This window comes from Anser anser (genome assembly GCF_964211835.1).
Source record: "Anser anser genome assembly, chromosome: 15".
In the NCBI taxonomy this organism is placed as follows: domain Eukaryota; kingdom Metazoa; phylum Chordata; class Aves; order Anseriformes; family Anatidae; genus Anser; species Anser anser.
In genome coordinates, this window is record NC_139736.1 from 2,967,294 (window position 1) to 2,995,075 (window position 27,782).

Here is a 27,782-nt window from a genome sequence, read left to right on the forward strand (position 1 = left end):
CGCGCATGCGCACGCGCGGCCAACGACGCCGCCGTCCCCCTTCCCTCCCTCCCCGCCGCTCCCTGCCTGCCTGCCGCAGGCTCCGCCCTTCTTCCGCCCTCACGCCGACGCGGCTTCGCGCGCCGCCCCGCCCCCGCGCCGAGGGGTGGGAGGCGATTGGCCGCGAGGCGGCGGGGGGGGAGGGAGGGAGAGGGGAGAGGCGGAGGGTGATTGGGCGGCGCGGGAGGGGGCCTCGCGGGCACGGAGGAGGGGAGGGATGGGGGGGGGGGGTGAGGGGGTTGGGGTGGCCGCGGAGGTGCCTGAGGGGAGCGCCCGCCCCCTGAGGGGGGGGGAGGGAGGGAGGGGAAACTGAGGCAGGGCTGGGGCTGGGGGGGGGGCAGGGGGGTTAGGGGGAACTGGAGGGGCGAGGGGGATTCGGGGGGACTGGGGGGCTGAGGAGGGGTGGGGGGGAGTGGGGGGATTAGGGGGAACTGGAGGGGGGATTAGGGGGGATTAGGGGGAATTGGGGGGGTCTGGGGAGGCTGAAGGGTGGATCAGGGGGATTGGGGGGGACTGGGGGGCTGAGGAGGGTTGGGGGGGATCGGGGGATTAGGGGGAACTGGAGGGGGGATTAGGGGGAGATTAGGGGGGCTGGGGGGATTAGGGGGAATCAGGGGGGCTGAGGGGGGCGGGGGAGGACCTGGGGGGGCTCAGAGGGGCTGGGGGGGGATCAGGGGGATTGGGGGGACCAGGGGGCTGAGGAGGGTCGGGGGGGGATCGAGGGGATTAGGGGGAGCTGGGGGGGATTGTGAGGGGGATTAGGGGGAGATTGGGGGGGATTGGGGGGCGCTGGGGAGGACCTGGGGGGGGATCGGGGGTCTGAGAGGGGCTGAGGGGGAGCAGGGGGAAGGGGCAACAGGAGGGGCTGAGGGGGTTTGGGGGGACTAGGGAGGGAATGGGGGGGCTGGAGGGGGATTGGGTGGGCTCAGGGGGGCTGGGGGGCATCAGGGGGGCTGAGGGTGGCTGGGGGGGCTGAGAGGAGCTGGGGGGGGGGTAAGGGGGGTTGATAGGGGCCTGGGGGCCCAGGGGAAGGGGGATCAGGAGGGGCTGAGGGGATTAGGGAGGGCTCAGGGGGGCTGAAGGGGGATTAGGGGGGTTCAGGGGGGGCTGGAAGGAATTGGGGGGGGTTGGGGGGGCCGAGGGGTCCGCATTCAGCACCCCCAGCGTCAGCGAGCGCAGCACAGAGCACAGACACAGGCGGTCCGAGCGTGGCGGCCTTGTATGAAATCCTTGGGGGTCACAGCCCCCGGAGGGGGACAACGGGGGGAGGTGTGTGGGGGGGTCAGCAGCCTCGGGGACCCCCCCACACACACCCCAAACCCCTCAAGCCCCCCCGGGACCATCCGGCGGGGCGGCTCAGAGCAGCGTGATCTCGCTGGGCGGCAGCGTCAGCCTCTTCTCCCGCGCGCCCAGCAGCCTCTCCACGTGCGCGGCCACCACGCGGCACAGCTCCAGGCCCTGCGGGTGTGGGGGGGGGGGGGACACGGCCGTGGGGCACGCGGGAACACCCCCATATCAGCCGTGTCGTCCTCCCCCCACACACACGCACACACCCGGGGGTGTCCCCGGGGTGCCCCTACCTGCTCCAGCTGCAGCTGGGTGACGCCCTGCGCCAGCAGCTCCCCCACCGTGATCTCCACGTAGGGGTAGCTGGAGCCGGCCGTCGGCCGCCGCGTCCGCGTCGCCTGGATCTCCTTCAGCGAGAATTTGGCCACCGGCTCCTGGGGGAAAGCAATTTGGGGGGGGGGGGGGGGACACGGACACAAGAGGGGAGGTGGCCCCGAGGTCCCCCACTTTGCTCCCCGCTGCCTGGGGCACCTGAGTCCCCGGGGAGCCAGCGGGTGCAGGAGGAGCAAGGGTTGGGGTGCCGAATGTTTAGAGGTCCCCATCGTGCTGGGAGAGGGATGGCAGCTCCGCAGCTCTGTGCCAGCCCGGATTAGGGCTGCAGGGGATGGGGACGCGGGGACACCCCCTGTCTGCAGCCCCCCCCCCATACCCCACACCTACGTGGGTGTCCTTGCTGAGGAAGTTGAGGCCGTTCTGGTTGACGGCCAGGATGCAGGGCGAGGCGATGGCGTTGTTGCTGCAGCTCTGGATGTAGAAGAAGGACGAGCCGAACATGGGGTAGGCGCTCAGCAGCCCTGCGGGGCGGAGGACGGGGGCTCCGTGGAGGTCCCAAAAGGCCCGCGGAGGAGCCTCCGGCTGGCATCCCGTCCCCGTCCCGCTCACCCAGGAACTGCGCCCTGGCCTGGTGGGCGCTGAGCGCCTGGGCTTGCTGCGTGTGCTGGGTCACCATGTGGAGCCAGGACTGGGCCGTCAGCAGGTGGAAGAGCTGCGGGGGGACGTAGTCCTGCACCTCCCTCCTGCGGGCACACGGAGGACGGGGCCAGCTCTGGCCAGCGGCTCCCCGGGGTCCCCGCGGGACGTGAGCTCCCGGCCGTGCCCGCGCGCATCCGTCCGTACGCGGTGGGGAGGCGGTGGCCGTCCTTGGCGCGGTGCTGGAGGGCGGCCAGCTTGGCCACCTGCTGGAAGTGCTGCTCTCCCAGCCTCGAAGGCGGCAGGACAGCGAACAGCCCCTTGAGGTAGTCGGGGAGCACCTGGAACAGGGCGGGGGGGGGGAACACGACACGGTGTGACCGCCTTGGGGATGGGAAATACCCGGGGGACGGAGCCCCGCGGCGCGGCCGGACCTGGTTGTAGTGCACGGTGACGTAGAGCTCGTTGTCGAACTTGAGGGGCTGGCTCCAGACCACGCGGCGGCACCAGAAGGTGTAGCTGGCGTCCAGGCGCTCCGTCTCAGTGGCCACGTCCAGGATGTATTCGCGGCGGGTCAGCGGCCGCACGTTCTGCCCTGCGCGGGCCCCGGCAGCCTCAGCGTGGCTGCGGTGTCCCCGTCGGGCACCCGCCCGGGGGGCACAGCCGGCAGCCCCTCACCTCTGTCGGCGACCACGAAGAGGATGTACTCGTCGAAAGCCTCCGGGCGCTGCAGCCCCATCTCGCAGCACAGCTCCTCTATCACGTCCTGAGCCACCTGGGGCAGGGGGACGCGTGGCTGGGACGGTGCCCGGGGGCTCACCCCGCGCAGCTCCCCGGGGAACCGACCTCCAGGGACCCCCTTTTTTCCCAGAGCACCAAGTCCCCCAGCCCACCGCAGCCTCGGGGTGCCCACGCCGGGTGCCGCCGAGCCCCTCGTGCCCCCCGACTCACCGAGCACGTCTTGATCTTGAGGTGCCGCTCGATGCCGCCGGGCAGGAGGAAGAGCTGGCGCTTGGCGCTGCGCCCAGCCTGTACGGGGACACGGGGTGCTTTTCTCGCGGCGAGACCCCAAAGAGCACCCCAAACCACCAGGACATCCCATGGGGACCGTCCTGGGTCTTGCCCATCCAGCCGTAGCGAGCCGTGCTGACCCCCTAAAAGCTCAGGGCACCCCCAAAGCGCTCCCCTAAGGAACGTCCCCACAAAGGACCGTGCCCCATGGTGCCATCAGCTCGGCCCCGTGGCAGTGGCCATGGGGGGCTCCCGAGAACATCAAGGTCATCCCAAACTTTGGGGGGGGGGACCTGAAGCCCTGCCTGTGGGCACCCGGCCTCACCACCATGGCTTTGAGCTCCATGCTGCTGGGGAACAGGCTGCGGCCACCGAACTGCAGGGTTTTCCGCAGGTTTTGCTCGCAGGCTTTGGAGATCCCTGGGGGAAATGGGGACCGGCGTGGCGGCGGCAGGCCCGGGCGCACGGGGCACACCGGCTCTGCGGCACCCCGCAGGCACCAGGACAGAGCCCGGCAGGATGGGGCTGAGCCGTGACATCGGCCCTTCCTGGCTCCCCTAAAGGTTCCCAGGGTGGGCGCAGCCCCTACCGTGGAAAGGGAGCTCCGGGCGCCCGCTGGCACCCCGCAGGAAAGCCAGGAGGAAGGGCCTGAGCACCTCGGAGCACTTGTAGTAGGCGGTGAGGATGTAGAGCAGCCTCCAGCCCTTCTGGCAGCTGTCCCTGCAGGGAAGAGCCGGGGCTGAGCCCCCCGGGGCAGAGCGAGGGGTGCCCTCGGCAGCTGTAACAGCACCCGCAGCCCTGGGGACCAGCCTGGCACGGCTGGGTGCAGGCGGCAGTGGTGGCACCCCCAGCCCATGGGTGTCCCCCTGGCACCAGGGTGGCTCGGCATGGCCAGGGACACAGCGGTCCCCATCGCCAGCCCGGCTCTGCTGTCCTAGCCCAGCACGGCTACGGGGACTCACGGCTTGGAGCTGGTGTTGTCGGTGACCTGCTTGACAATCTGGCAGTACACCTCGTCCCGCAGGACCTCGTGCTCCGCGCACAGCTAGGGGAGAGGCACAGCTCGCTCCGCGGCCGGGGACGGCCCCGCTGCCACCACCCCCGGCACGGGGTTTACCTTGAGGATGGTGCAGACGATGTCCAGCTCCGTTTGCCCCCTCGGAGGGTGGTCGCCCATGAACTTCATCACGGCTGGGGGCAACAAAGGCACACGGTGACACAGCTCGCCCCGTCCCTTCCCTGGGGACGTGCTCCCCTCTGTGTGACAAAGGCCCCAGCCTCCCAAATTGCTGCGGGGGGGGCGATGAGGCTGGAGGAGCCACAACAGCTTGGGCCACCCCATCTGCTCGTCCAGACCCTTCTCCAAGGATGGGGGGGTCCCATGGGGACAGGGGGTCGGGGCGGGTGGCCATGCCTACCCTGGAAAGCCTCGATGGCCAGCTTGCTGATGCTGCCGTCCGTGAATTCGATGAGCGATTCCTGGATGGGGACCTGGCGGGGAGAGGAGCAGCCGGAGGGGTGGGATGGGCATCGGGGTGGCACTCGGGGAGCTCCTGAGCATGGCAGGACCTCGGGAGGACCCACGGGTGACGGCGTGGCAAGGGACACCCCAGGCACAGGGTGGCACGCTGCACCCTGGCACTTCCCCCGCACCTTGGTGAACCTCAGCATCTCCATCCCGTCGGGCCCTTCCTTTTTACCCTTCATCTCACAGGACTCCCTAGGAGAAAGAGGGATGAGGGGAGCGGCTGGGCACGGGTGTCCCCAACACGGGGGTCCCCACCATGGGGTGCCCCTACCCCGGCACTCACGTGGTCCCGCACCGCGCCGCGCGGAAATACCGCCTGGCAAAGGCCAGCATGGGGCAGGTCCCCACGATGTCCCCAAGCTGGTCACCTCCATCACCCTCTGGACCCCGGGGGAAGGCAGGAGACACCTGCAGAGAGGGGCTGTGGGTGCAGGGCACGGCCAGCACCGTGCAGGGTGATGGCCCCGGGGCAGTACCCACCTCGGTTCTGCGGTCCAGCTCCCGGGCCACGGCGGTGGAAGCCACGGCCACGGCCACGGCCCCCGAGGCTGCCACCCTGCCCTGCTTGTCCCGGGGCTCCTCTTTCCTCTCTGCCGGCAAGTGGACGAAGTCGGGGGCCGCGACGGGCTGGACGTACTCGGCCGGGAAGAGCCCCGACCTGCCGTGGATGGCCCCGAACTTCCACCCTGCACCGGGCAGAGGGGTGGGGATGGCCCCGGGGGTCAGCCCCACACAGCCCCTGCCCCGCGCGGCACCCGTGAGCCCTCCCCAGGTGTGTGTGGGGGGTCTGGATGTGGTTTTTGGCTGGAAACGGCCACGGTTTGGTGGTGATCAAGGGAAAGGACACAGTAGAGGGGACACGGACCCCATCGGATGCAGGGATGTGGCCCTGCTTTGGGTTGGTGCCAGAAAGAGCCCGAACCAGCCAGCTGTGGGGCAGCAGAAGGGGGATCCAGCCCCGGGACGGGGCATGGCCCAGGGCAGCAGCACACACGCTGGGGACACGCGTGGGGACACCCCAGCACCCCAGAGCCACCCACCAAAATCCTGGGTGCCCGTCTTCAGCTCCTCCAGGTACATCACCTTCTTGCGGACCACGCAGCCGTAGTAGTGGTCTGGGGAGGGGGGGACAGGGACAAGGACAGGGGCGTCACGGGGACGTGCCACCCTCGTGTCCCCAAACAAGGCCGTTTTGGCACTGGGCAGAGCAGCGCGGTGGTGCCGGGGGAGACCCCGGCGATGTCAGGATGGGACCCCCTGGGCTTGCGAAGGGCAGCGGGTGATGGTGAAGCTGTGCAAGAGGGGGTGGCTCTCCCGAGGGACCCCCACGGCAGGGCGCAGGGCTATGGGTGCGGGGATTTGGGGGCCGCTCACCTGGCTCGGGGCGCTCCAGCGGCTGCAGGTGGATGATGTCCCCCTTGTGGAAGCTGAGCTGGGCGCCGTCCTCCGGGCTGTAGTTCCTGACGGCCACCACGTACTGGGAGTCCTGGGGACACGGAGGGGCTGGCACAGCCCTCGCATGCATGCACGCCCGTGGGGGTGCATGGACACCCATGGAAATTCGTGCACACCCTAAGAAATTCATGCAGACCCATGGAAATTCATGCAGACCCAAGGAAATCCATGCACACCCGAGGAAATTCATGCACACCCATGCACAAGGGCTTCAAGCACCCCCAGCCTCAGAGCCACCCCAGGGTGCCAACCCCACCAAGCCCTGCTGCCGGCTGTCCCCTGCTGCCTACCCCAGCCCCGGGAGGTGCCCCCCACCTTCCTGAGCTCTGTGATGAACTGGTCCACCATGGCCTTGACCTGCGGGGCCTTGGGGGAGAAGAGGATGAGCTTCTCGCTGCTCAGGTTGAACTCCAGCATGTTCCTGGACGGGGTGGTCACGAAGAGCACGTCGGCATAGCTGGAGCAGGGCGAGGGCAGGGTGAAGCACCCGCGGCACCCACCCCACCCCGGGAGCCGTGCGGGGCCGTGCTGCCTGCTCGCCCCTACCTGTACGCCCGCAGCACCCGCAGCTGCTCCCCGGGCACGTTGGTGCCCTTCACCAGCCGCAGCAGCTTGATGCCGGCGTGGGACACGGCCAGGATCTGCACCCCTGTGCCCACGCTGCCCTGTGGGGCGGGATGGGATGGGATGGGTTGGGTTGGGTTGGGTTCGGTTGGGATGGGATGGGATGGGTTGGGTTGGGTTGGGATGGGTTGGGTTGGCCACGTCAGACAGGGCACGGGGATGCCACCGCTCTGCCCTGTGGCTCAGTCCTCACCGTGGCGGGGAAGAGACGTGAGAAATACACCTCGCAGCCGTCCCGTGCGGCAGCCACGATTTCCTTCTTGACGCTCTCGGTGGCCACCGGGCTGAAGGAGTCCAGCTTGTTTTGGGCTGCGGAGAGGAATACGGCAAAGTGAGCATCCCCCCGCTCCCAGGAGGATCCGGACGCGGGTTTTGTGGTGGGAGCGGGGCTGCTCGACCCCTTTTCCAGCCCAGCGGGACGGCGATGGGGAGCTGAGCATCCCCAGGAGATGGGGACGGGTACCGGAGCGGCCAGGTGGGAGCCCCCCCACTGTGATCCCCCCCCCGGGAGCAGCAGGCTCGGGGCGCGGCGTTACCGAAGAGGGACTTCATGCGGAGCCGCTCCTCGGGGCTGATGCGGATGCAGGTGTCGGAGAGCGTGTCGGTGAAGATCTGGGCGAGGGGTGAGGAGCACGGGGAGTAATCTGATCCCCCAGCCCCCCCAGGCCCTCCCCTGCCCTTGGATGGGTCACAGGAGGCTCAGTGGGGCTGTAGATGGGGGTGCGGGGCTGGCTCAGCGCCTCACCTGCCGGAAGATGAGGTCCAGCAGCAGCGGGTTGTTGCAGCTGTCCTTGGGGTAGAAAACCTGCCGGGAGGGACAGCAGCACAGAAAACCCCCTCTATCCACGCACCCATCTGACACCAGCCTTGTCCCGGCACAGAAGGGACACGGAGCAGATGCTGCTGCCCGTGCCACGTCCCCCTGCCCTCTCCCCGTGCCCCACGGAGCAGACTGTCCCCCCCCCCAGCCCTCCCTCCAGCCCCGGCCCCGCACCTCCTTGCGGATGTACATTTTCCACGGCACGTTGCGGTAGGTGTAGAAGTCCTCGCTGCAGCTGCGGTGGAGCTGGGTCTGGACCTGCTGCGCCTCGGACGGGAGCTCCCGTGACACGGAGACTGCAAAGGGTGGGAAAGCCCTGCGTGTCCCCGGGGGGGGCACCGGCAGCCCCTCTCCACCAGGGGAAGCTGAGGCACGGGGGGGGCAGAGAGGGTTTAGCCGGGCACGGCAGCTATCCCGTGAGGATGCTGCAGAGCTGGACCCATACCCAGCCCTATCAGCCGTCACCCGGTGCTATCGGGGAGGAGGAGATGCCCCCTCTGCCCCGACCCCCCCAGTGATACCTGGGGGCCGGGTGGCTGCCGGTCTCCCCGTCGGTGCTCGCGGCTGGTACCCGCCACCCGTGACCGGTTTCACCGCGGCCACCGCCTCCGTGGGCCCCTGCGGGGCGGCGAGTGGGCTGTGGTCAGGGCTGGCGGCAGCCCCAGCCCAGCACGGGGGACCCGGGGGTGGCCCCGTCCCTACCACGGCCGCGGGCACCTGGGCTGCCGAGAGCTGCTCCTTCAGGATCTGCATGGCTTCCTCGTGGGGGTCCTGCTTCTTCCCAAAGAGCTTGCTGCGGAGACAGCACCCCAGAGTAACCCAAACCCCAGCATCACCCAAACCCCAACGTCACCCAAACTCTAGCATCACCCAAACCCCAGGATCACCCAAACCCTGGGATCACCCAAACCCCAGGATCACCCAAACCCCGGGATCACCCAAACCCCGGGATCACCCAAACCCTACCATCACCCAAACCCTGGGATCACCCAAATCCCAGCATCACCCAAACCCCGGGATCACCCAAACCCCAACCCTGGCGCAATGGGGCCGGGGGATGTGGCTGGCAGCCCCGTGGCTCGCTGCGGGGCCGGGGGTACCTGGCGGGCTGGGTGCCGCGCGGGGCGGGCTGGCACTGCCGGATGATGTTTCGGATGTTGTGCGTGGGCCGCGGGAAGTGCTCCGAGTTGAGCCGGGAGTGCCGCACCGGCTCGCCGTCCCACTGCCGGCCTGTGGGCACTGTGGGGACAAGCTCTGGCTCGGGCACCCTGTCCCCTCGGTGGCACAAGCCGAGGAGCCCAGCCCGGGCACCCCTTACCGGCTTTCTGCAGGTAGGGCCGGGGCTGGGGGCCACGGGTGGGTGACACCTCCGCTGCTCTGCCCTGCAAGGACAGTCACGCCGTGAGGACCTGGATCCTGTCCCCATTGTCCCCCAGTGTCCCCAGCAGTCCCAGCCCCTCCCAGTCCTGCCCCACTGACCGGGGGTCCTGGTGGGTTGGGGTCCGCCCAGCGCTGCAGGGACGGGGCTGGCTCCACAGCTGTGAAGGCAAAGGGGAGAGCTGGGCCAGCCTGGCACTGAGGGCTGCGGGGTCCCAAGGTGTCCCCGAGCCGAGGGGCTGGGGATCGGGTGGGGAAACTGAGGCACGGAGCCAGGGACAGACCCCGGAGCTCACCCCTCGGCTGCCGCGGCTCCGCAGGCACAGCGGGTCTGGTCTGCTTGGCATCACCCCCGCCGTCCCCTCCTCCTGTGCCACCTCCTCCCTTCATCCTCTGAACGAGGACAGCCGGCTTCTCCAGCTCCTGGGGATCAGCATCGGGGGGGAAACTGAGGCAGAGCCCCCTGGGCAGAGCCTGTTCCATGCCCCACGCCCCCAGCCCCGCTGTGCCTCAGGCAGGGGGGCGCAGCGCTCACCCCGTTGCCGTAGGACAGCACTGGGTCGAAGAGGCTGTCCAGGTACCGGTCCAAGCCCTTCTGGGTGCGCGGCTCCCCGAAGTCGGAGTCTGGCAGGCAGGGTGCAGGATGAGACCCCGGCCCTGCAACGGGCACGGCCCCGCAGGCAGCTCAGGGCCGGGGGAGCAGGATGGTGCTGGGGGTGCCGTACCGTGCGGCTGGTACCCCTCTGCCTCCGCCAGCGAGGGCAGCGTGGGCGCTCTGACGGCCGGAGGAGGAGGCACTTCGTCCAAATCCACGCCACCGTGCCCCTGTGCCCTGCGGGGAGGGGGCGTTTGCTTAACTCGAGACCCCCCCCGGCCCCAACCCACGACCCTGCGGCACCGATCCAGCCCTGCTGCCGGTGCCCCGTGCCGGGTACCTACGCCTGGCTGGCACAGCCGCGGCTCCCCGCGCCCTCCCAGGCGATGAGGAAGCACGACTTCTGCTTGGGGAAGCCCTGCAGCAGCTCCAGGTCGGAGACGAGGTCCAGGACATAGTCGTGGCCAGCCACCTCGGCCCACTGGGTGCCCACCTTCATGGCCACGGACCAGCCGCGCCAGCCCTCCGCCAGCCCCCTGCCGACAGCAGACCGCTGGTGGTGCTGCCCCGGCTCCGCGGGGGCACCGTGCCCACGAGCTGGGCACCCTATGGCTTGGGGTTACCCGAAATGGCTCGGGGTGATGCTGGGTGCTGCGTTCGCCCTGCTGGGTGCTGAGCCACCGGGTACCTGTGCTTCAGGACATCCCCGGCCAGGTCCTCGCCGGTGCTCCAGGAGTGCACGGGGCAGGAGAACGTGTCGCCTAGGGAGGGACAGGCGGTGAGCGCGTCCCCAGCTCCCCTCCTGCCGGAGACCCCAGTGGGGTTGGCCACGCCGGGACCCCCTCCGAGCCCCGTCCCCGTGCGGCCCCGCACCGTTGAAGCAGAAGAGCTGCAGCGCCATGCTGGCTTGCCGCCGGTTCGCCGTCCACTCCAGCAGCGAGGGCGGGTAGGCGCGGGCGGCCGCGGCGCCCAGCTGGGACCGCGCCATGGCGTGCATCAGCTTGCGCTGGCACACTGGCTTGTAGCCGGCAAAGGCGTAGTCGGAGACAAACCTACGGGGAAGGGGGGACGCTGAGGGGCTGCCCGGTGGTGGCCCCAGGCACCTGTGACAGTTTGGCCCTAAGGGACCATGGGGGGACCTCAAGGCACCCCCAGATGCGAGCAGCATCCTTGGGCACACGCACCAGGAAGGTCCTGAGGGCACCGGTAGGACGCTGGAGGGACACAGCAGTGCCACCGGGCACACGTGGCAGGCTGTCCAAATGGGACCCTGCGGATCTGGGGGCTGCCCCCCCCCCCACCTCCCAGACCCAGACCCCCTAGCACGCCAATCCCCGGGGTCCCAGCGAGCCCCCGTCCCCGGCTCACTTGAGCAGGTACTTGTCGAAGGCGGCCGAGGGGGGAAAGGCGCTGAGGCAGGCGGCCAGCAGCAGCCAGCCCCGCTCCTCGTTGTTGACGTTGGTGTTGCGCCAGACCTGGTTGGCGGCTTGTGCCAGCAGCTCGTCCCGCAGCCCCGGCGCTGCCAGCCCCTTCTGCACAATGTAGTTGCCAAAGAGGGTCTCCTGCGAGCCGCCCAGCCCCGGGTCACCCATGAAGCGCAGGATCTGCGGCGGGGACGGCAGGGGCAGAGCGGGGTGGCCGTCTGGCTTCTTTCTCCCACCCCGTCTCCTCCTCGCGGTGCCGCAGCCCGCGCTATCCCACCTACCAGCTTGAAGAGGCCGAGCGCCTCGTGGCACAGCTCCTCGTCCAGCCGGGTGAGCGGAGCTGCCAGCGGGGCCGTCAGCATCCCAAAAGCCGGCTCCTGCAGCGACACCCGCACCCGTGGCTACCCGGCCCCCGGGGACCCTGCCACTGCCACCCAGGACACGGTGGGAGGCACAGACCCATGGTGCTGAGCGTCGTGGATGGAAGCTATGGGGCTGGGGGGCAGGATGGGGCTGGCACCGCCGTGAGGCTGAGAGCGGGATCCGGCCCCGGAACTGCTGTTGGGGATCCCGGAGACTTGGAAACACACAGCCAAAATAGGGGGAGAGGAGGAAGAGGAGGAGGAAGGGCGCAAAGCAGCCGGGGCCAGGGACGGGAGCCCGGGAGCAAGGCGACCTGGTCTCCTGGCCCCGCGGAGCAGCAGCGCCCGAGGCGGTTCCAGATCTGCCCCGCGTCGGGTGTCCAGGAGGGCTCGGCGGGTCTCTGCGATAACCTCAGCGGGGTCCCCCCGGCCCCTGGAGACGACAGGAACCCACAGGGAGGGCGGGCGGGCAGGAGGCTGCCTCCAGCCCCGCGCAGCACAGCAGCCACCCCGCAGCCGGCCCCTCTCATGCCCCATGGCACCGCTGAGCCGCATGCGGGGACCCCAAACCAAACCACTCCACCGCGTCCAGGGCGCCGAGGAACCCCACGAGCCCCTCGCCCACCAGGGCAGGCGCCCGCCGCCGGGCTGCCGGTGCCACCCTTACCTGGAAGTGGCCCCGCACGTACTTGGCCATGGGGTAGTCGTTGATGTCGAGCGGGAGGGTGAGCTGGGAGTCGGGCTGCAGCGCCGGGGGCGGCACCAGGACCACGCAGCCGGCGTTCACCTCCCGGGCGGCTACGGCACAGCCGGCAGCTCCGGCACCCGCACCCCACGGATGGGGACGAGGGTGGCCCAACTGGGAGCCGTGCCGGCCCCACTCACCCGCCGCGGCCTCCAGCAGCCCCATCAGCTCTGCGGGGATCTCCAGGTGCGTCACGTCCACCACCTCCCTCCTCGTCAGCTCCTGCCGTGAGCACAGGGATGGCACGCACTCACCGCGCTGCTCCTCACCCCAGATGCCACAGCGACGGGTGAACGCATGGCATGGACGAGGGCACGACAGCATTGCACACATGTTGCACACATGTTGCACACACACGCTCCTGCCAGCGCTGCGCGCACCCTCGCCCCGTTACCTGCTTCATCCTCTCCTTCTCCTCCTCCGCCCGCCGGCGGGCGTCCTCCTTCCTCTGCAAGCGGGGACACCGCGCTGAGCGGGAGACCCAGCGGCACGGGACCCCCTTGGGGTGCCATCACCCACCGGGCACTGCCCTGCAGGTCTGGGGGGGCTCAGGATCCCGTGGCGACCCCCCCCGTGCCGTGCCGTCGCCCACCTCACCTTGAGGTACCGCCGGCGGTTCACGTAGATGTGCACCAGCGACCTGAACTTGATGAGCGTGTGCCTCATGCGCCGGTACCGCTGCCTGCGGGAGGGCACCGCTGTCGCCCCGTGCCACCTGCTGGGTCCCCCCCCACCCACCCCGGTGTCCCCCAGGCCCCCACCTGGCCAGGTAGCCGCGCGCCCGGCTCTGCAGCAGGACGATCTTGCGGCGCAGCGAGCGGAAGCGCCGCTTGATGAAGAAGGTGCGGGCGTAGCGCTGCAGCGTGAGCGCGGCCAGGTGGTGCGCACGGGCTCGCTTGCTCTCCAGCGCCTGGTACAGCTGCTCCTTCAGGAAGAGCTGGGGGGGAGCAATGCCGTGAGGCCCCCGATTCGGCTGCCTTCCCTCGGGGCACCACGGGGACGGGAGCGCCCCGACACCCTGGCGGCCTTTTGGGGGTTGGTACCTTGGTGACGCCGACATAGTACATGCTGGGGCTGACGGGGCAGAGGTTCCTCAGCATCTCCACGCAGTTGGCCCCGTTGGGAACCACGTTGGACCACATGTCGACCAGGCAGCGGTACCTGGGCGAGCCCGTGACACTGTCACCACAAGGGACACCTCCCTCTGCCACAGCCAAGCTGGGGATGCTGCCACAGACCCTCCCCAAATTGACAAGCTCCGAGCCACCGCCCCAAGCACACCCCCGGCACCTGTCGATGAAGACGAGGAAGGGGATGCGGATGGGGAAGCCCTCCTTGCGGATGCGGATGGTCTCCAGGATGCCCGAGTACCGCAGCTGGCTGCTGACCACGTCGGCCTCGAAGAGCCCCGGCTCCTGGGGAACGAGGGGGTGAAGCCACACGAGCAAACCCAAACGGGCGAGGGGAAGGGGGACGTGGGGACCCCGGTGCCACCACGCGCCCACTGCGCTGCCAGGGCCAGCTCTCACTTTCTTGTTGTTGGGTTTGAGGCAGCGCACGAAGAAGGGGTTGCACCTGCATTGGAGGGACGACATGAGCCACAGGGCACGGGGGACAAAGCCAGCCCTGCCACCAGGGCACGTCCTGCCCGCCCCGACCTCTCCATCTTCTCCACCAGGTCGAGCAGCGACTGCTGGAAGCGGGCGGCCACGGTGGGAGCCTTGTAACGCCGCGTCCTGGTGCTGCTCCTCCTGACCAGGCTCCTCTGCCGGGCCAGCACCTGGGCATGGCCGAAGAAGAGGTTGGCCACCACCTTGGAGGGACGGGAAGGGTTACGGAGGAGGAAGGTGGCCGTGGTGGCACAGCACCCCCCGAGTCCCCTTCTTGGAAAGGCCGCTGGGTTTTTGAGACAGAGGAATCCCAAGAGGGGGAATGCGTTGATGGAGGAGGGGCAAAGCCTGGGGAACCCCATGGGAAAAGGGCATGGGGCCGAGCCAGTAGCATGCTCTGCTACGGGTCCCCTGGTTTCCTGAGCCACGGGGACGAATGCTTGGGGACATAAAAGCAGCACGGACCGATGTCCCCCTGCCCTGTCACCGCACAGCCCCAAGGCTGGGCAGGGCCCTACCTTGGTCCTGCTGCTGAGGAACAGGTCCAGCACGTCCTGGCGGACCTGGTCGTAGTTCTTATCCAAAAACTTGTGCACCTGGCACAGAGCAAGACCTCGCGGTGAGGAGCACGGCAGGGGGACGAGGAGCTCAAGGCCAGGACCCTGAAGGTAGGGGGCTGATCCCGGCCCCCAGCCAGCCCTTCAGAGCTGTCCCTCGCCCCCCGCTGCAGGATCAGCCCCATGACCCTCCCGTATTTAACCCACCCCCCAAAGGCCCGGGCTGGGCGCCCCGCACCTGGTAGGTCACCTTCCCCGCATAGTGCTTGATGGTGAACTCGGGCAGCGGCATCTTCGGCTTGGTGTACAGCGGGTTGGTGCCGTGGTGGTAGTGACACTTCTGCAGGAACGTGTGGTCCGTGGCCTGGGGACGGCATGGGGTGAGGCACCGCGGCACCCCTGGGATGCACCCAAAGCGATGACCACCCCCCCCACCCAAAAAGGGGAGAAATTCACCCCTAAGCGGGCTGCAAGCTGGGAAGATCGCTTCCAGCCAGATTTAGGAACCAGCCAGCCCCAGCTCTCTGCTCTGTCATTACAGCTCATGGGCACCTGCTGCTCCGTGCCTCAGTTTCCCCACTGGCAGAGACGGGTGTGCTCACCCGGGCACGGTGACACCCCATCCTCGCTGCCTCGGCTCCGGGCAGCGCCTCACCTGGGGGAAGCAGCTCTGGTCGTCCAGGATGCGGAGGATGCCGTAGGGTTTTTGGGAGATGAGGTCGATGCAGGGCTGGTTGTCGCTGAAGGGGATTTCCTTCCACTCGATCTGCTCCCGCAGGTACTCCTCCTGCGATGCCGGCCGCTCACTGAGCCCCGTGCTACGGGGCGGGTGCTCGGACACCCCAAAGTCCCCAGCTCCGCGGTGACACCAAAAGGTGGCCGGGAAAGGGCAGACCCCAACTCCTCTCCCCTTCCCACCTGCTCCTCCTGGAAGACGATCTTGTTGAAGAAGAACTGCAGGTACTCGTTGGCGTAGTTGATGCACAGCTGCTCAAAGCTGTTGAAGTTGAGATCCTACCAAAAAAAAAAAAAAAAGGGGTCGTGGCTCATGGGACCACGCAGGAGCCGTGGTGAACTGGGGGGAGAGGGAGGACGTGGCGGGGCCAACCCCCACCTCGAAGCCGTAGATGTCCAGGATGGCAATGGAGAGGGCGTCCCGCCGCGGGTACACCAGCTTGTTGATGCGGTCGGTGAGCCAGCCGAAGAGCAGGGCGTACAGGGTCTTGGCGATGGCATCCCTGCACCGGGTGGGCGAGCAGAGCGCTGGCACAGGGCACCCCGGCCACCCGCTGCCCCCTCGCAGCACCCTCCAGGCGTGCCGGGGCCGCAGGTTGGGTGCCCAGCACCAAACCCACACCACGGGGATGTGAGCAGCCCCTTTTCCAGCCCCTGTCCCCTGTGCCATCCCCGTCCCCTTCACCTCACCCTGCCATCCCCGTCCTCCAGCAGCCCAGACCCCCTTCACCTCACCTGGCATCCACAGCGCTTTCGACAGTCAGCGGGGTAAAAATCTTCTCCCGCAGCGTTTCCTGGTTGGGGGCACACGAAGCCATCGGTGTGGCAGAGCTTTCAGCCACCACGGCCGTGGTTCTGGACCCACTGGGGTCCGGCACCGCTCGGACAGGAGGGGTCCCACGCCTGCCCCCCCCGCGCACTCACCGTCACCTTGAAGGTGATGGCTTTCTGCAGCCCCTCGGGGGAGATCTGCAGCAGCTCCGCCACCGTCCGGATCTCCGTGGCACTCACCACCGTGGCGATCTCCTGGCAGTCCGTCTGCGGGACGGGGGGTGACGCCACAGTCCCCTCCTCTGCACCCCAAACCGGGCCGAAAGAGGGCGGATCGGGGCTGGGGCTGGTACCTCGTATTTTTCGAAGTAGACGTTGCCCAGGTGGAGGACGGAGGAGAGGATGCGGAAGATGCTGTTCTGCTCGTCCACGCTGAAGCCCAGCACCTCCATGGTGCTGAGCAGCCGTCGGAAATCCTCCGCGTCGTCCTTGCCGGGGATCTCGCAGTTCCCACCCTGCCACGGGCCCCCCCGATGCCATCAGCATCCCACCCCCAAACCTGGGGGGGCCGGGACGCAGGGGGACACCCCGAAACCCTCAGAAAGGGGCCGGGGGTGGGCAAGGTGGGGGGCGCACAACCTGGTTCAGGTAGTAGTAGGTCTCGGCGCCCTGCAGGCAGTAGCGCTGCCGCTGCTGGGCGGGCAGCCCCGCCAGCATCTCGTAGAAGATGTGGTAGTTGCGCTCACTCTTGGCCTGCGGAGCAGAGAGCCGAGCTGTGATGGGGGCGACACGGGCAGAGCTGGGGGGGGGCACAGGCAGAGCCCCCCCGCCGCCCACCTGGAAGACCACGCGGGACTTCTCCAGCAGGTACTGCGAGGTGATGGCACCGCAGATCAAACCACTGCAGGGGCGAGAGTGGGCGCCTGGCTGGAAAACTGGGGGCTGCGGGGTGGCTCCGCGCCCACCCCAGCTCCCCCCAGCGCACGTGGGGGTCACCCCGGTCCCCAGGTACCCCCCCCCCCCCAGCAGGGATGGGTGGGCAGGGAGAGGGATCTGAGCTGGGATCCCGGGTGAGGGATGGAGCTGCTGCACCCCTGAGGGACATCAGGCATCCCCCATGAGGGGCTGCGGGGACCCACAAACCCACCCTGGGCACGGCACCCCTGTACCCCCCCCGGTGCTGTGGGTAGGGGGCAGCAAGTGCTGCGTGACTTCAGGCAGCATCATCTGTGCCCCTTCCACTCTTCGGCCCCTAAAACATCCCCACGTGCGTCCCACCCAGCTGTGATGGGTAGCGGGCAGGGGCACCCCAGGAGCAGGGCTGGGACGGGGACCCCCCGGGAGAGGAGGATGCGGGGCGGGGGCTGGGCGTTACTTACTCCTCCAGAAAGATTTCCACAAACTTCCCAAACCTGCTGGAATTGTCGTTCCTCACAGTTTTGGCGTTGCCGAAGGATTCCAGCAAGGGGGTCGCCTCCAGGATCTGCCCGTGGCCAAGAGGGAGAGCCCGGGGTGAGCCCACGGCCTGGACACCCCAAGGCGCCACGGCCACAGGCTGTCCCCCCAGCAGGGACCCACTGTGCCGAACCCTCCTGCTGTGCCACCAGCTTTGCACACCCAAATTCAAGGCGTGCGACGCCACCAGGCTGCGTAGGGATGGGGGACACTGCAACGATCCCAGGCACGTGCATGCACACCGCTCCCGGTCCCCATCCCCGCTGTCCCCGTGCAGCTGGGGCGAGGTGGCAGCGGTGCCACCACGACGCTCAGCCCCCCCTTGAGCCAGCCCAGCCCACGTCCCCCCCGGTACCTCTATCTGCCGTGGTCCGGGTGGCAGCGTGGGGACAAGGAGAGAGCGGTGGAGATGGTGGAGAGGAGAGCAGCGAGGGGTCGGGGGACAGGGACGGGGACGTGCCCGGGTGGGCAGCACCCACCTGCTGTGCAGTGCTGCGCTTCTGGCTGACGGCTGCCAGGTAGCGCAGGATCAGCTTGGTGGCCTCGGTCTTCCCCGAGCCGCTCTCCCCGCTGAAAAGCAGAGCGGAGGCACCCGCTGTGCGCCCACCCCGCGCACCCTCACCGTGCCCGGAGGCACCCCATCGGCCCCGGGGCTGGGCCGGGCTCGCGCCAGCACCCTGCGCAATCAGGGTGGTGCTAATTAGGGGCTGCGTGGGGCCGGCCCCTCTCACCTGATGACGATACACTGGTTGTGTTTGGCATCCATCACTTTAGAGTAGGCGACGTTCGCAATCGCAAAGAGGTGCCTGGAGGAGGGGGGGGGGAAGCACATTTGGGGCGCGTGGCACCGCATCACGGGGACCTCCAGTGGTCCCCATGGCCTGGGAGCTCCTGTAGGACCCGGGGTGGGTGACGGCTGGCACCCCGATACTCACGGGGGGTTCTCGCCCAGCGCCCTGCCCTCGTACTGCAGCACCTGCTCCGTCCCGTAGATGTTGTACAGCCGGTAGGGGTTCACCGACACCAGGATGCTGCCGATGTACGTCTGCGGGACAACGAGGTCTGGGGCTGCGCCACTGGGAGGGCAAACACCCCTCGAGCCCCCGCAGCCTCGGGGGACGCCTGCGGCCCTGTCCTTACGTAGACGAGCTGGCGCTCGAACCGCGTCCGGATGTTGCTCAGCACCGCGGCTTCCTGCAGGTCCCTGGTGCGGGCAGAGGCTGCGTTACGGGGCGCAGGGGGGGCACAGGACATGCTGCTTGCCCCCAAACATGTCCCTGCCACCCACAGCCCCTGGGGCCGGGGCACTCACTCCAGCTGGGTCAGGTCCTCCAGCCCGTCCTCCTCCTGCGGCTCCTGGTAGCGCACGATGGGCAGGCTGCACAGCGACTGCATCTGCACGGAGCAACCGCGCGGGGCCATCAGGGCACTGCTGCTCCCTCCACCACATCCCACCTGGGTCATTTTGACTGACCCAAAACCGCCATCTGTGATCTCAAACTGGGGAGCCCAACAGCAGCGGGCACAGGGACCCCATGCAAGCACCCCATGGTGCCAAAGCGGGTCCCAATGACAAGAGCATCACGCATCGATGGAGAAGAACAGTGCTGGAAATTGGGACAAGCGGCCAGGAAGGCGTCACTTGGGACTGTCCCAGGAACCGTTCCTGGGGAGCCCCGGTCCTGCTCCCCGCGGGCAGGTGGGAACAGGAGGCAGCTGTGCTGCCCTCACCGCAGCACCCACACCGTTCACCCAAAGTCCCCACGGGGGCTGCAAGCAGAGGGACAGGCGATGGAAACCTGGGAGCGGGCCGGCACCTCTGGGGGAAACGATGGAGGGAGGTGGCTGAGCTGTGGGGGCCGAGGGCTGCTCCCCATGGCTATGCCCGGTGCCGTGGCTGTGCCATGGAGGATTGGCAGAGCCCGGCCGGCAGCGGGCAGGAAAGAGGACACCCACCGGGGTCACCGTGCCGCCTGCTAACGAAACCTCTCCCGCCCCAGCCCGCGGATCGGGTCTCAGCATTTACATACGTGGGCTGCAGCCAGCGGGAGTCAGGTGTCCCCTGCACAGGGGGGGGCCGTGCAGTCACCGTTCCCCCTCCAGCAGGACCCCCTAACACCCACACCAGCTCACCCCCCCAGCTCTGCCTGCTCCGTGCTCCCCAAAACCCTCACACCACGCTTTCCCTTCCCGGCGGGTGAGCGGGTGGCCGGTGGCTAGGGCCAGACACGATGCCCACTCGCCCACCAGCTCCATCCCATGGGGATCTCCGCTCCAGACCACCCCGCGCTCGCCCCGGCACCCCACCGCCGGCGTTACCTTGCTGCGCCAGGGCTGCTTGGTGCCCAGGTACCCGTCTGCCCAGGGGTTCCTGTCCCTCCAGCCGCCCGCTGGCGAGCGCTGGCTCAGGTACCGGGCGATGTCGGCTCCCCGCTGGCTCGCCCGCTGCCGGCCGCGCTCGGCGGGGTGCCGGGGGTAGCCCTGCTCGGCCGTCCAGGCGTCGGGCATCTCCCGCACCCGCACGACGTGCTGCTTGGACCAGTGCTGCTTGTACATGCGGGACGCCCTCCGGAAGGAGCCCAGCCTCTGGATCTGCGGCGTCACCACGGCGTAGCGCCCCGCGCCGTCCTCCCCGGCCACAGCCTCGCTCTCCGGAGGCTCGGGGGCACGCGTGCTGCGGCGGAGGGCGGATGGAGAGCCCGGGGCACGGCCGCGGGGCGAGGGGCTGCGGCGGGTGCTGGGGGTGGAGGGGGGGAGCGGGCACCGCGCGTTAGGGCTTGGAGATCTGGGGGTGCCCCCATCCCGCCGGGATGCACGCCTCGGGGGGGAGGGCGAGCGGGACAGGGGACGGCGAGCAGGAGGTGGGGATGGGGGGGCTTGGGTGGGGGCCATGCTCCCCACCAGCAGCGATGCCAGGGACTGCCCCATGTGCCGGATCCGTCCCGGGGACAGGCTGCGGCCCCCCGTTTCAGTAGGAGATGGCCTTGCTGGCTGTGACTGCGGGGCCATGCCGGCCAGGGGCTGCCCAATGCGCTGGAGGAAAGATTTGGGGGGCCCAGGCGCAGGGCTGGGCGGCGGGGGGGTGCCCTGCCAGGGGGGCAGCTCCATGCTGGGTCCCTCGTCCCAGGAGGGGCTGGGGGGGCCGAGTCGGCGGCTGCCAGGGCGTGAGGATGGTGGGAGGAAGGGGGTCCTCATCAGCGGCTTCACGGCCTTGGTGGGGGGCTCAGGCTGCCGGGTCCAGGCTTGGGGGAGCCGTCCGGGGGCTGTCACCCCAGGGGGGCTACTCCGCCGTGATGGCCGTGGGGACAGAGACCTCCCCAACCCCGCCATGGGCACCCCGAAACATCGTGACCCTGGCCCCGACATCGCAGTGTTTGGGGGTGCCCGTGGTGCGGCAGGGGGCTCGGGGCTGAGCCGGCGGAGGCTGGCGCCGAGGGATGGGGAGCGCCGCACGCCCTCGCCCCGCACGCTGCCAGGGTGCTGCCGGGCTGGTGGTGGGGAGCCCCCAGGGTTTGCAAAGGGGTTACGGAGCGAGGGCGGCCGCAAAACCCCTGGTTCCCGGGGAGGGGGCTGTCCCCATGGCCCCCCTGGTGGGGAGGGGTCCCTGGAGGGAGCATCTCGGGGCGGGGGGTCCCGGCCGCCCCCTGCCCGCACCGACCCAGAGCTCTCCATCTCCGCCAGCCTGCGGCTGAAGCGCCTGTAGGAAGGCTGGGGGGCCCCACGGTCTCGGGGGGCTCCTGCACCCCGAGGTGGGCGGCCGGGGGGCTGGAGGAGGGGCTGGGGCTGCAAGAGGGAGCGCTGCAGGAACTGCCCCAGCGGGCTCCCGCACGCCCGCGCCGCCGAGACCCGGCCCCCCCGGCGTCCCGCGGGGCCAACGGCAGCCGGTGGCGGCTCGTACTCGTCGTAGTCATCCTCGTCGCGGTGCGGGGACGGCGGGAGGGAGATGTCCAGGCGGTCCCTGCCGAAAATCTTGACCTGAGGCCGGGGGAAGAGCCTGAATTTCCTGTTGAGGGAGAGCTTGGAGGACAGCGTGTCCCGCATGCCTTTGAGGGAGGAGGTGCTGAGGATGGAGAAAGGATAATCCCTCTCCTCCTCCTCCCACTCCTCTGGCTCCTCGGCCTCGGCGATCTCGTCCAGGGGCAGGGCATAGGGGTTGCAGGAGGACTGGGCATGCGGTGCCCACCCGCCCTCGCTGTACTGGATGCGGTGTTCGGGGTACTCATTCCCCATGTACCCCCCACCGCCTGCATCCCCGAAGTCCTCGTATGGGTCCCTCGCGTAGCCGAAGGGCCCCGCCGCCTCCTCGCCGTACTCCAGGTCGCTGCCATAAGGGTCGTGGAGGCGGAGCGGGGTCCTGTCGCCGTACGGCTCGTAGTCCTCGTCCTCTGCGTAGCCATAGGGGTGCTCCAATGGCTCGTCCTCATCCCAGCCCCCCCCATAGAAACCGTACTCCTCCTCCGCCTCGTAGCCAGGGTACTCGACGTAACGGCTGGGCGCCACGTCCTCAAAGCCGTACCCCGCCGGGTAGGCTGGGGTTGGTGACTGGATGTAGCCTTCCACCTCCTCTTCCTCCTCAGCATAACCGTGCTGGAGGCCATAGGGCCCATCCTCCTCCTCCTCAGCATAGCCACGTCGGCGGCCGTAGGCTCCATCTTCCTCCTCCTTGGCGTAGCTCAGCCGGCGGCCGTAGGCCCCATCCTGCACCTCCTTGGCGTACCCGTGCCGGCGCCTGTAGGCCCCATCCTGCTCCTCCCGTGCCCACCCATATTGCGGCACCGGCGTCTCTGCAGGCGTACGCTGCGATCGCCGCCGTGACGGGCGCCGCGCCATGCTGCCGAGCCGCTCCTGGCCGTGCCGTGATGCACCGGGAGCCGCCGGCCCGCTGCCGGCCGGGAGCCGCCTCATGTTGGCTCGGTGCCTGAGGATCTCGTCTTCCGCGGGGAACGGCAGCTTCTTGGCACCGATGCGGGACAGCCAGGCCGTGTCGGCTGCCCGGCCGCCCCCCGCCAGCCGCCCGCGCCGCGAGAGCAGCTTCCTGGCCAGCCAGCCCGTGGCGGCGGCCGCCTTGCTCAGCACCTGCGCCCGGGGCTTGAATTTCCTTTCCGGGCGCCGGCGGAAGAGGGACGCGCCGTCCTCGGCTGCCTGCCCTGCCCGGCGCAGCAGCAGGAAGGATGGTTTTGCCGGCGGGGAGGTGGCGGCAGTGGCAGCAGTGGTGGCGGCAGCGGTGGCGGCGTCCGCCTCCTTCCTCTTCTTGCCCACGTGCTTGAAGCGCACCATGAGGTTGGAGGTGGACTTGAGCACGGCCTTGTTCTTCTTCTTCTTCTTCCTCTTGGTGCTGTGCTTCTGCAGCCCCCAGAAGAAGCGGGACGTGTTCTTGAACTGCCCCTTCTTGGGCCGCCGCAGCCCCAGCTTCTTGAAGCCCATGAAGAGCTTGGAGGTGCTGCGGAGGCCTCGCTTTGCCCGGGCCTTCGGTGCCTCCGCCGCCACCTCCTCCTCTTCGGCCGGGCCAGCCGCCGCGGTGGATGCTTTCGTCTGGCCCTTGGCCTCTGCGCCCTTGGCCCCTTTCTTCTTCTTGGTGTTGTCAGCCGCCAGCCCCATCACCAGCTTGGAGGTGCCCTTGAGGTTCTTGGCCGGCGCGACATCACTCTCGCCTTCCTCCTCCTCCGGCTCCAGCTGCACCTTCTTCCCCCGGCCCGGCTTCTTGGCCACCACCGCCTTGAGCACCCCCTTCTTCTCCTTCCCTTTCGCCTTCTTGGGCTCCTCCGCAGCGACCTCCTCCTCTTCCTTCTCCTCCTCCACCACCTCGGGCTCCTCGCTCTCCTCCGCCTTCAGCAGCTCCGTGTCCGACGTCTCCTCCGCCTCCTCGAGCACCTCCTTCTTGCCCTTCTTGCCATCCTTCCCTTTCCCTTTGCCCCCCTTGCCCTTGCCATCCGCCTCCTTTTTGGCCTCCCCCTTCTTGCCGACCATCCCGGCGGTGGCGGGCGCTCATGCTCCGGCTCTCGCACCCGCTCCGGCCCCGGCGACGCCCCACGCCGCCGGCACGAGGCGGCCCCCGCCCCGGGGAGGGGTATTTACCTGCTCCCGGTCTCGGCAGGGCACGTGCCCGTGTGTGGCTCCCGTGGCCGCCCGCGGGGGCTCCCGGCTGGGCATGGCGCGGGGACGGCGGCGCGGGGACGGCGGGAGCTGCCGCCTGCCTCCCGCGGCGCCCCGCGAGTCCGGCCGCGAGGTGCTCGCCGCGGGGCTGCCGGCTGTAACCCAAGCTCCGGGGCTCGTGGCGCCATGAATAATGCAGGGGACGCGCCGCTCCTGCCCGGAGACTTTTCCGAAGAAGCGAGAGGGAAGGTGAGAAACGCCCCTGCGGGGAGTGCTGGGTCCCGTGCGGGGAGCATCCTGCTGGGACCCTCAGGACCATCCCCGCAGCCCCCCCGGATCATGGTGGGATGCTGCAGGGTCTGAACTCCCCGCACGGCCAGCTCCGTGCCCTGGGAAGGATGCCCCAAGCCCCCGCTGCTGACCCCAACCCAGAACCCCTCATCCGTCCCCGAGCACCTGGGTAAGCACAAACACCACCACCTGTACCCATATCAGCACAAAGCAGCGCCGCCGCCCCAAAACCAGACCCTGCCACCTCCCCGTGGGACCCTGACCAACGGGGAGCCACGGAGCAGGACCCCAGCCTCAAAACGAGCTCTGGGAAGCAGGGGGAAGAAGGAGCCCCTGGGACACAGGGGCCGCATGCAGCACGGGGGCACCCCGCAGAGCGTGCACCTTGCGTCCCGCACACGCGTGCCCCGCAGCGGTGCGCCCACACACGCACGTGCCCGAGCCGCGGGGTGACCGCATCAAATGTTAATGCCAGCCCTGGATTCCTGCCGCTGCGGATTCATCAAAGTTTAAGCAGCAGCGGTGTGAATTCGATGGCTGGTGCTGTGCAGGCCGGGGTGGCACCGCTCCAGCCCCTCGCATGGGGTGTTTGGGGACACCCAGGGGACGAGGGGCAGCAGCAGCATGAACCCAATGACCAGCAGCACCCACTGCATGGTTTCACCCAGGAACTGCCCTGCCCTGCCCCATCCCTCCTCCCGGCACAGGCGCACAGAACAAAGCCTGGGGGTGGCACAGCCGGTGCCAGCCCCCCCGTGCCACCACCACAGCCCCGACCCCATCCCTCCGAGCTGCTGGATTCACCCAGGGAGCTGCAAGCAAAGCGCACCAGGGCTGTGGGGAGGCTGCTGCAGGTCCTGACTCCACCCTACCGTGCAGCCCCATCCTCCTTCCCAGCGCCCTGCATCGTCCCTACCTCCGTCCCTGCCACCCTCCAGGAGCCTGGGTGCAGGCAGGGCAGGGCAGCGAGGGGCCGGCGGTGCTCCCCGTGCTAAATCAGCTGGTGTGCGCCCAAACCCCCCGGCTCATGGCCCCATGGCATCACCTCGACCACTGCACTGAGACCAGGGTGGCAGAACTCAGTGCTGGGCCAGGCAGGTTTTTTGGGGTAAAATATCCCCAAGGTAAAGGAAACTGGGGGGGGGAAGCGGTAGGAGAGAGGGGACAGACGCTCATGGAGAAGGGTGGGGTATTTTGGGGAGGAAGCTGTGCTTTGGGGGGCAGCAGGAACGCAGTGACTGTGGGGAAGGCGAGGCCAGGGGGATTAAGGGACGGGAGCAGACAGCAGGGACAACCAGAGGTGTCAAACCGCCTCGTGCCATGAGCTGGAGGAGCTGCAGCCGCAGCACTGGATATCACAGCGCGCACAAACGTCCCTCCCGAGCGCCTTGGCCAAGCCCTCGCAGCCTCTGCGAGCCCAGCTGGGGCACCCGTGGCCACTCACCTGGGTAGCCTAGGTGGCCCGCATGCTGCCAGGCCGGCTGGGTGCTGCCCGGAGCCCCGGTGCTGCCGGTGTCACCCTCTTGGCCTCTCTCCTCCGGGGACCGTCACCCCGCCGGCACCCGCAGGACCATATTTGCTGCACGGCAGCTGCCGGCTGCCGCCACCCCATGCATATTTGATGAGCGCTATTATTCTCATCTCCACTCATGAGCGGAGGGATGGGAGCAAAGCTTCCTTCTGCGGGGCTGGGGAGGAGCAGGGCTGGAGGGGCAGCCGGCCCTGCTCCCTGTCCCTGTGCCCGGTAGCGCCACGGCTTGGGGCACCTCCCACCTGCCTGAGCTCAGCAGGCCAAAAAAAAAAATAAAAAAACACTCAGAAAAGCTTCATTTTTCCCCTCCACCACTGGATTCCTGCACCGCACAAAACTGGGGACCATTTCAAGCGCTGCTGCAGTCGAGCCCGTGGCTCTTCCAAACCCAGGGGCACCGAGAGCACCCCGCTGTGGGTGCTGCACCCCGAGCTGGAAACCCCTCCGCTCCCTCCTCCTCCTCGTGCCTCGGCTCCGTCTCCTCCCCGCTAACGCATCCCCGCCGTAATGCGGTGGGCATTTATTACGCTGATTCCTCAGAAAGCGAGGGCTTAACTGCAAAATTACAATCGATAGCCCCGATCCCCGCGGGGCGGGTTCATCATTTAGCAACCGGAGGAATTCGAAACAATTTGGCCGGCCGTAAATCCTCCTCTCCGCAGCCTCCCGAGCCGGCCCCGCACAACGCGCGGTGTCTGGCTGGGGGTGACCCCTGTCAGCGCACGAAACAATTAAGCTGTCACCGCGGGTCGCGGCTCTTATATAGGGCCCCGAGCAGCGCTGCGAGATGTCAGCGCGACGGGGCGAGGGAAGCTGGCGGAGGCAGGCCCGCCGCAGTGACCGTCTCTCATTGAATTAAATGAATGCGTTTGGAGTCAGTCTCTTTTTATTACCTTGCAAACGATTCCCGACTAAATTAAATTATAAAAGGAGCGTTCAGCTAATCAAAGCTGCTTGATTGCCTGGAACAGGCATTTTAAACGGAGCACGCCTCGGGCCCTCGCCGCTTCCAGGACTGGATGGAGGGTGGCTGAGGGACTGTGGCAAAGCTGATTCACCCCACCCCGCACCTGGGGGGCACTCGGCAGCACCGCAGGGACAGGGCAGGATGGGTGCAGCCCCCCCCCGGGAGCAGGGCACGGTGCTAGTGGAAGCAGGGCTGGCCGAAAGGGCAGAGAAACGGCAGGGGCTGCACTGCAGAATGGTGACCTGCCATCCAGCCAGGCTCTGCTTCTTGCCGTCATCCAGCCGAGCCTTCTCTCGTACTGCTCTTTGGGGGCGCTGCTTCTGCACCCCCACCGTGCTGGACAGAAAAGAGCACCTGCCTTTCTCCAAAAACACTCAGCCAGGGGTCTCTGAGCTGCATTGCCCTTTGCCAGCTCTCTCACCGAGCCATCGAGAGGTCTGAGCAATCCTGTAAGCCTCAGGAGGCCGGGGCACAACACGAATGCTGCGGTGATTTCCCACCTGCCCTGAGTACCTTTGCTTTCTCGGGATTCTGAGGGATCTTCAGGCAAAACCTGCTGCTGCACTGAACTGCGATGTTTGCAGCTTTTAATGTTAGTGCAGAACAATTAGGGAAGCTGTCTGGAAGAATGAACGCTGCAATTAAACGCATGTATTTTCAAATACAGCTATAAACTCGCTTGCAGAAAAGCTACCCTTACTTTCAAAAAAAAAAAAAAAAGAAGTTAGCTGCTTCTGATGTAACTATTTTTACTGCATCCGCATCCCAAATTCAATCACCCATCGGTTCGTTTTGAGCAGGGTAAAACGCCCAATTTCCTAAATTGGCATTTTAGCCTGGTAAAGCTAATTAGACAGAGGTTTTAATGATGGCATGCTGGACTAGTCGATTTGAAACCCGAACACACCAAGAGGCAGGCACCAGCTAACCGAGGACGTGCTTTTGAGGATAATCGTGCGCATTTCAGATTGACACAAGCGTCGGCCATCTCCCCAGTTCCACAGGCTACCTGGCCTAAGGACGAGGCACAGCCAGCAATTCCGGCTGCCCACTCGTGTGCCGGGGCTCGGCAGGATCCTTGGTTTGGAGTTAGAAGTCAGAAACTCGGGGGCAAAATGAAACCAAAAGAACCGTGTGCGGGAAAAGCTCTGCCTGCGCAACCTTCACAGGAAATGTAAAGGGCGAGTTAATGTGCCGGAACGGCATCCCACCCAACTCACACAGAGAAGTGCCTGCGTTCTGCAGCCAGCTCAGGCATAATGCGGCTAATTTGGAGCTCATTCTCCGCTAGCTGCCACCGCGGTCGGGATTTGCTCTGCACTCCAGCTGTGAACAAAGCCAGAAACAGGGAAGGGAACTTACAGAGTTCAAAGTCACCTTCTTAGCTTGGGTATTGTGAATAATATTCTATTTAGTTCCCGTGACATCTCACAGAGGTCCTCCCCAACCTCAGAGCCCTCTCACAGCTGCTTCACAATCTATTCCACCTTACCACCTCCTGCAACAGCAGCCGTGATTCTTCAGGTGGCCAAAGAC

At 67.8% G+C, this 27,782-nt stretch overlaps 1 protein-coding gene across 1 annotated transcript; it reads right to left on the reverse strand.

Moving 5' to 3' along the window:
- Nucleotides 1-1,360: 1,360 nt before the first annotated feature.
- MYO15A (myosin XVA) lies at nucleotides 1,361-27,694 on the reverse strand. The gene is given in 61 exon segments (XM_083799594.1): nucleotides 1,361-1,497; nucleotides 1,620-1,760; nucleotides 2,047-2,180; nucleotides 2,269-2,402; nucleotides 2,503-2,636; nucleotides 2,730-2,890; nucleotides 2,974-3,070; nucleotides 3,247-3,324; nucleotides 3,632-3,726; nucleotides 3,896-4,026; nucleotides 4,269-4,351; nucleotides 4,424-4,497; nucleotides 4,725-4,797; nucleotides 4,960-5,026; nucleotides 5,118-5,520; nucleotides 5,875-5,949; nucleotides 6,209-6,320; nucleotides 6,605-6,746; nucleotides 6,836-6,954; nucleotides 7,107-7,222; nucleotides 7,450-7,525; nucleotides 7,659-7,718; nucleotides 7,908-8,029; nucleotides 8,255-8,351; nucleotides 8,436-8,526; nucleotides 8,834-8,972; nucleotides 9,052-9,115; nucleotides 9,213-9,533; nucleotides 9,646-9,734; nucleotides 9,836-9,942; nucleotides 10,050-10,241; nucleotides 10,394-10,466; nucleotides 10,579-10,757; nucleotides 11,074-11,309; nucleotides 11,411-11,506; nucleotides 12,159-12,289; nucleotides 12,377-12,458; nucleotides 12,631-12,684; nucleotides 12,834-12,918; nucleotides 12,998-13,173; nucleotides 13,280-13,397; nucleotides 13,527-13,651; nucleotides 13,766-13,811; nucleotides 13,895-14,049; nucleotides 14,365-14,442; nucleotides 14,642-14,767; nucleotides 15,059-15,190; nucleotides 15,322-15,417; nucleotides 15,518-15,641; nucleotides 15,874-15,932; nucleotides 16,063-16,176; nucleotides 16,263-16,424; nucleotides 16,549-16,662; nucleotides 16,747-16,810; nucleotides 17,289-17,848; nucleotides 17,850-17,934; nucleotides 18,096-18,170; nucleotides 18,300-18,409; nucleotides 18,505-18,568; nucleotides 18,677-18,759; nucleotides 19,684-27,694. Coding segments are annotated over 61 exon segments (11,079 nt in total). The 5' UTR covers nucleotides 23,332-27,694; the 3' UTR covers nucleotides 1,361-1,395.
- Between the last annotated feature and the right edge of the window lie 88 nt (nucleotides 27,695-27,782).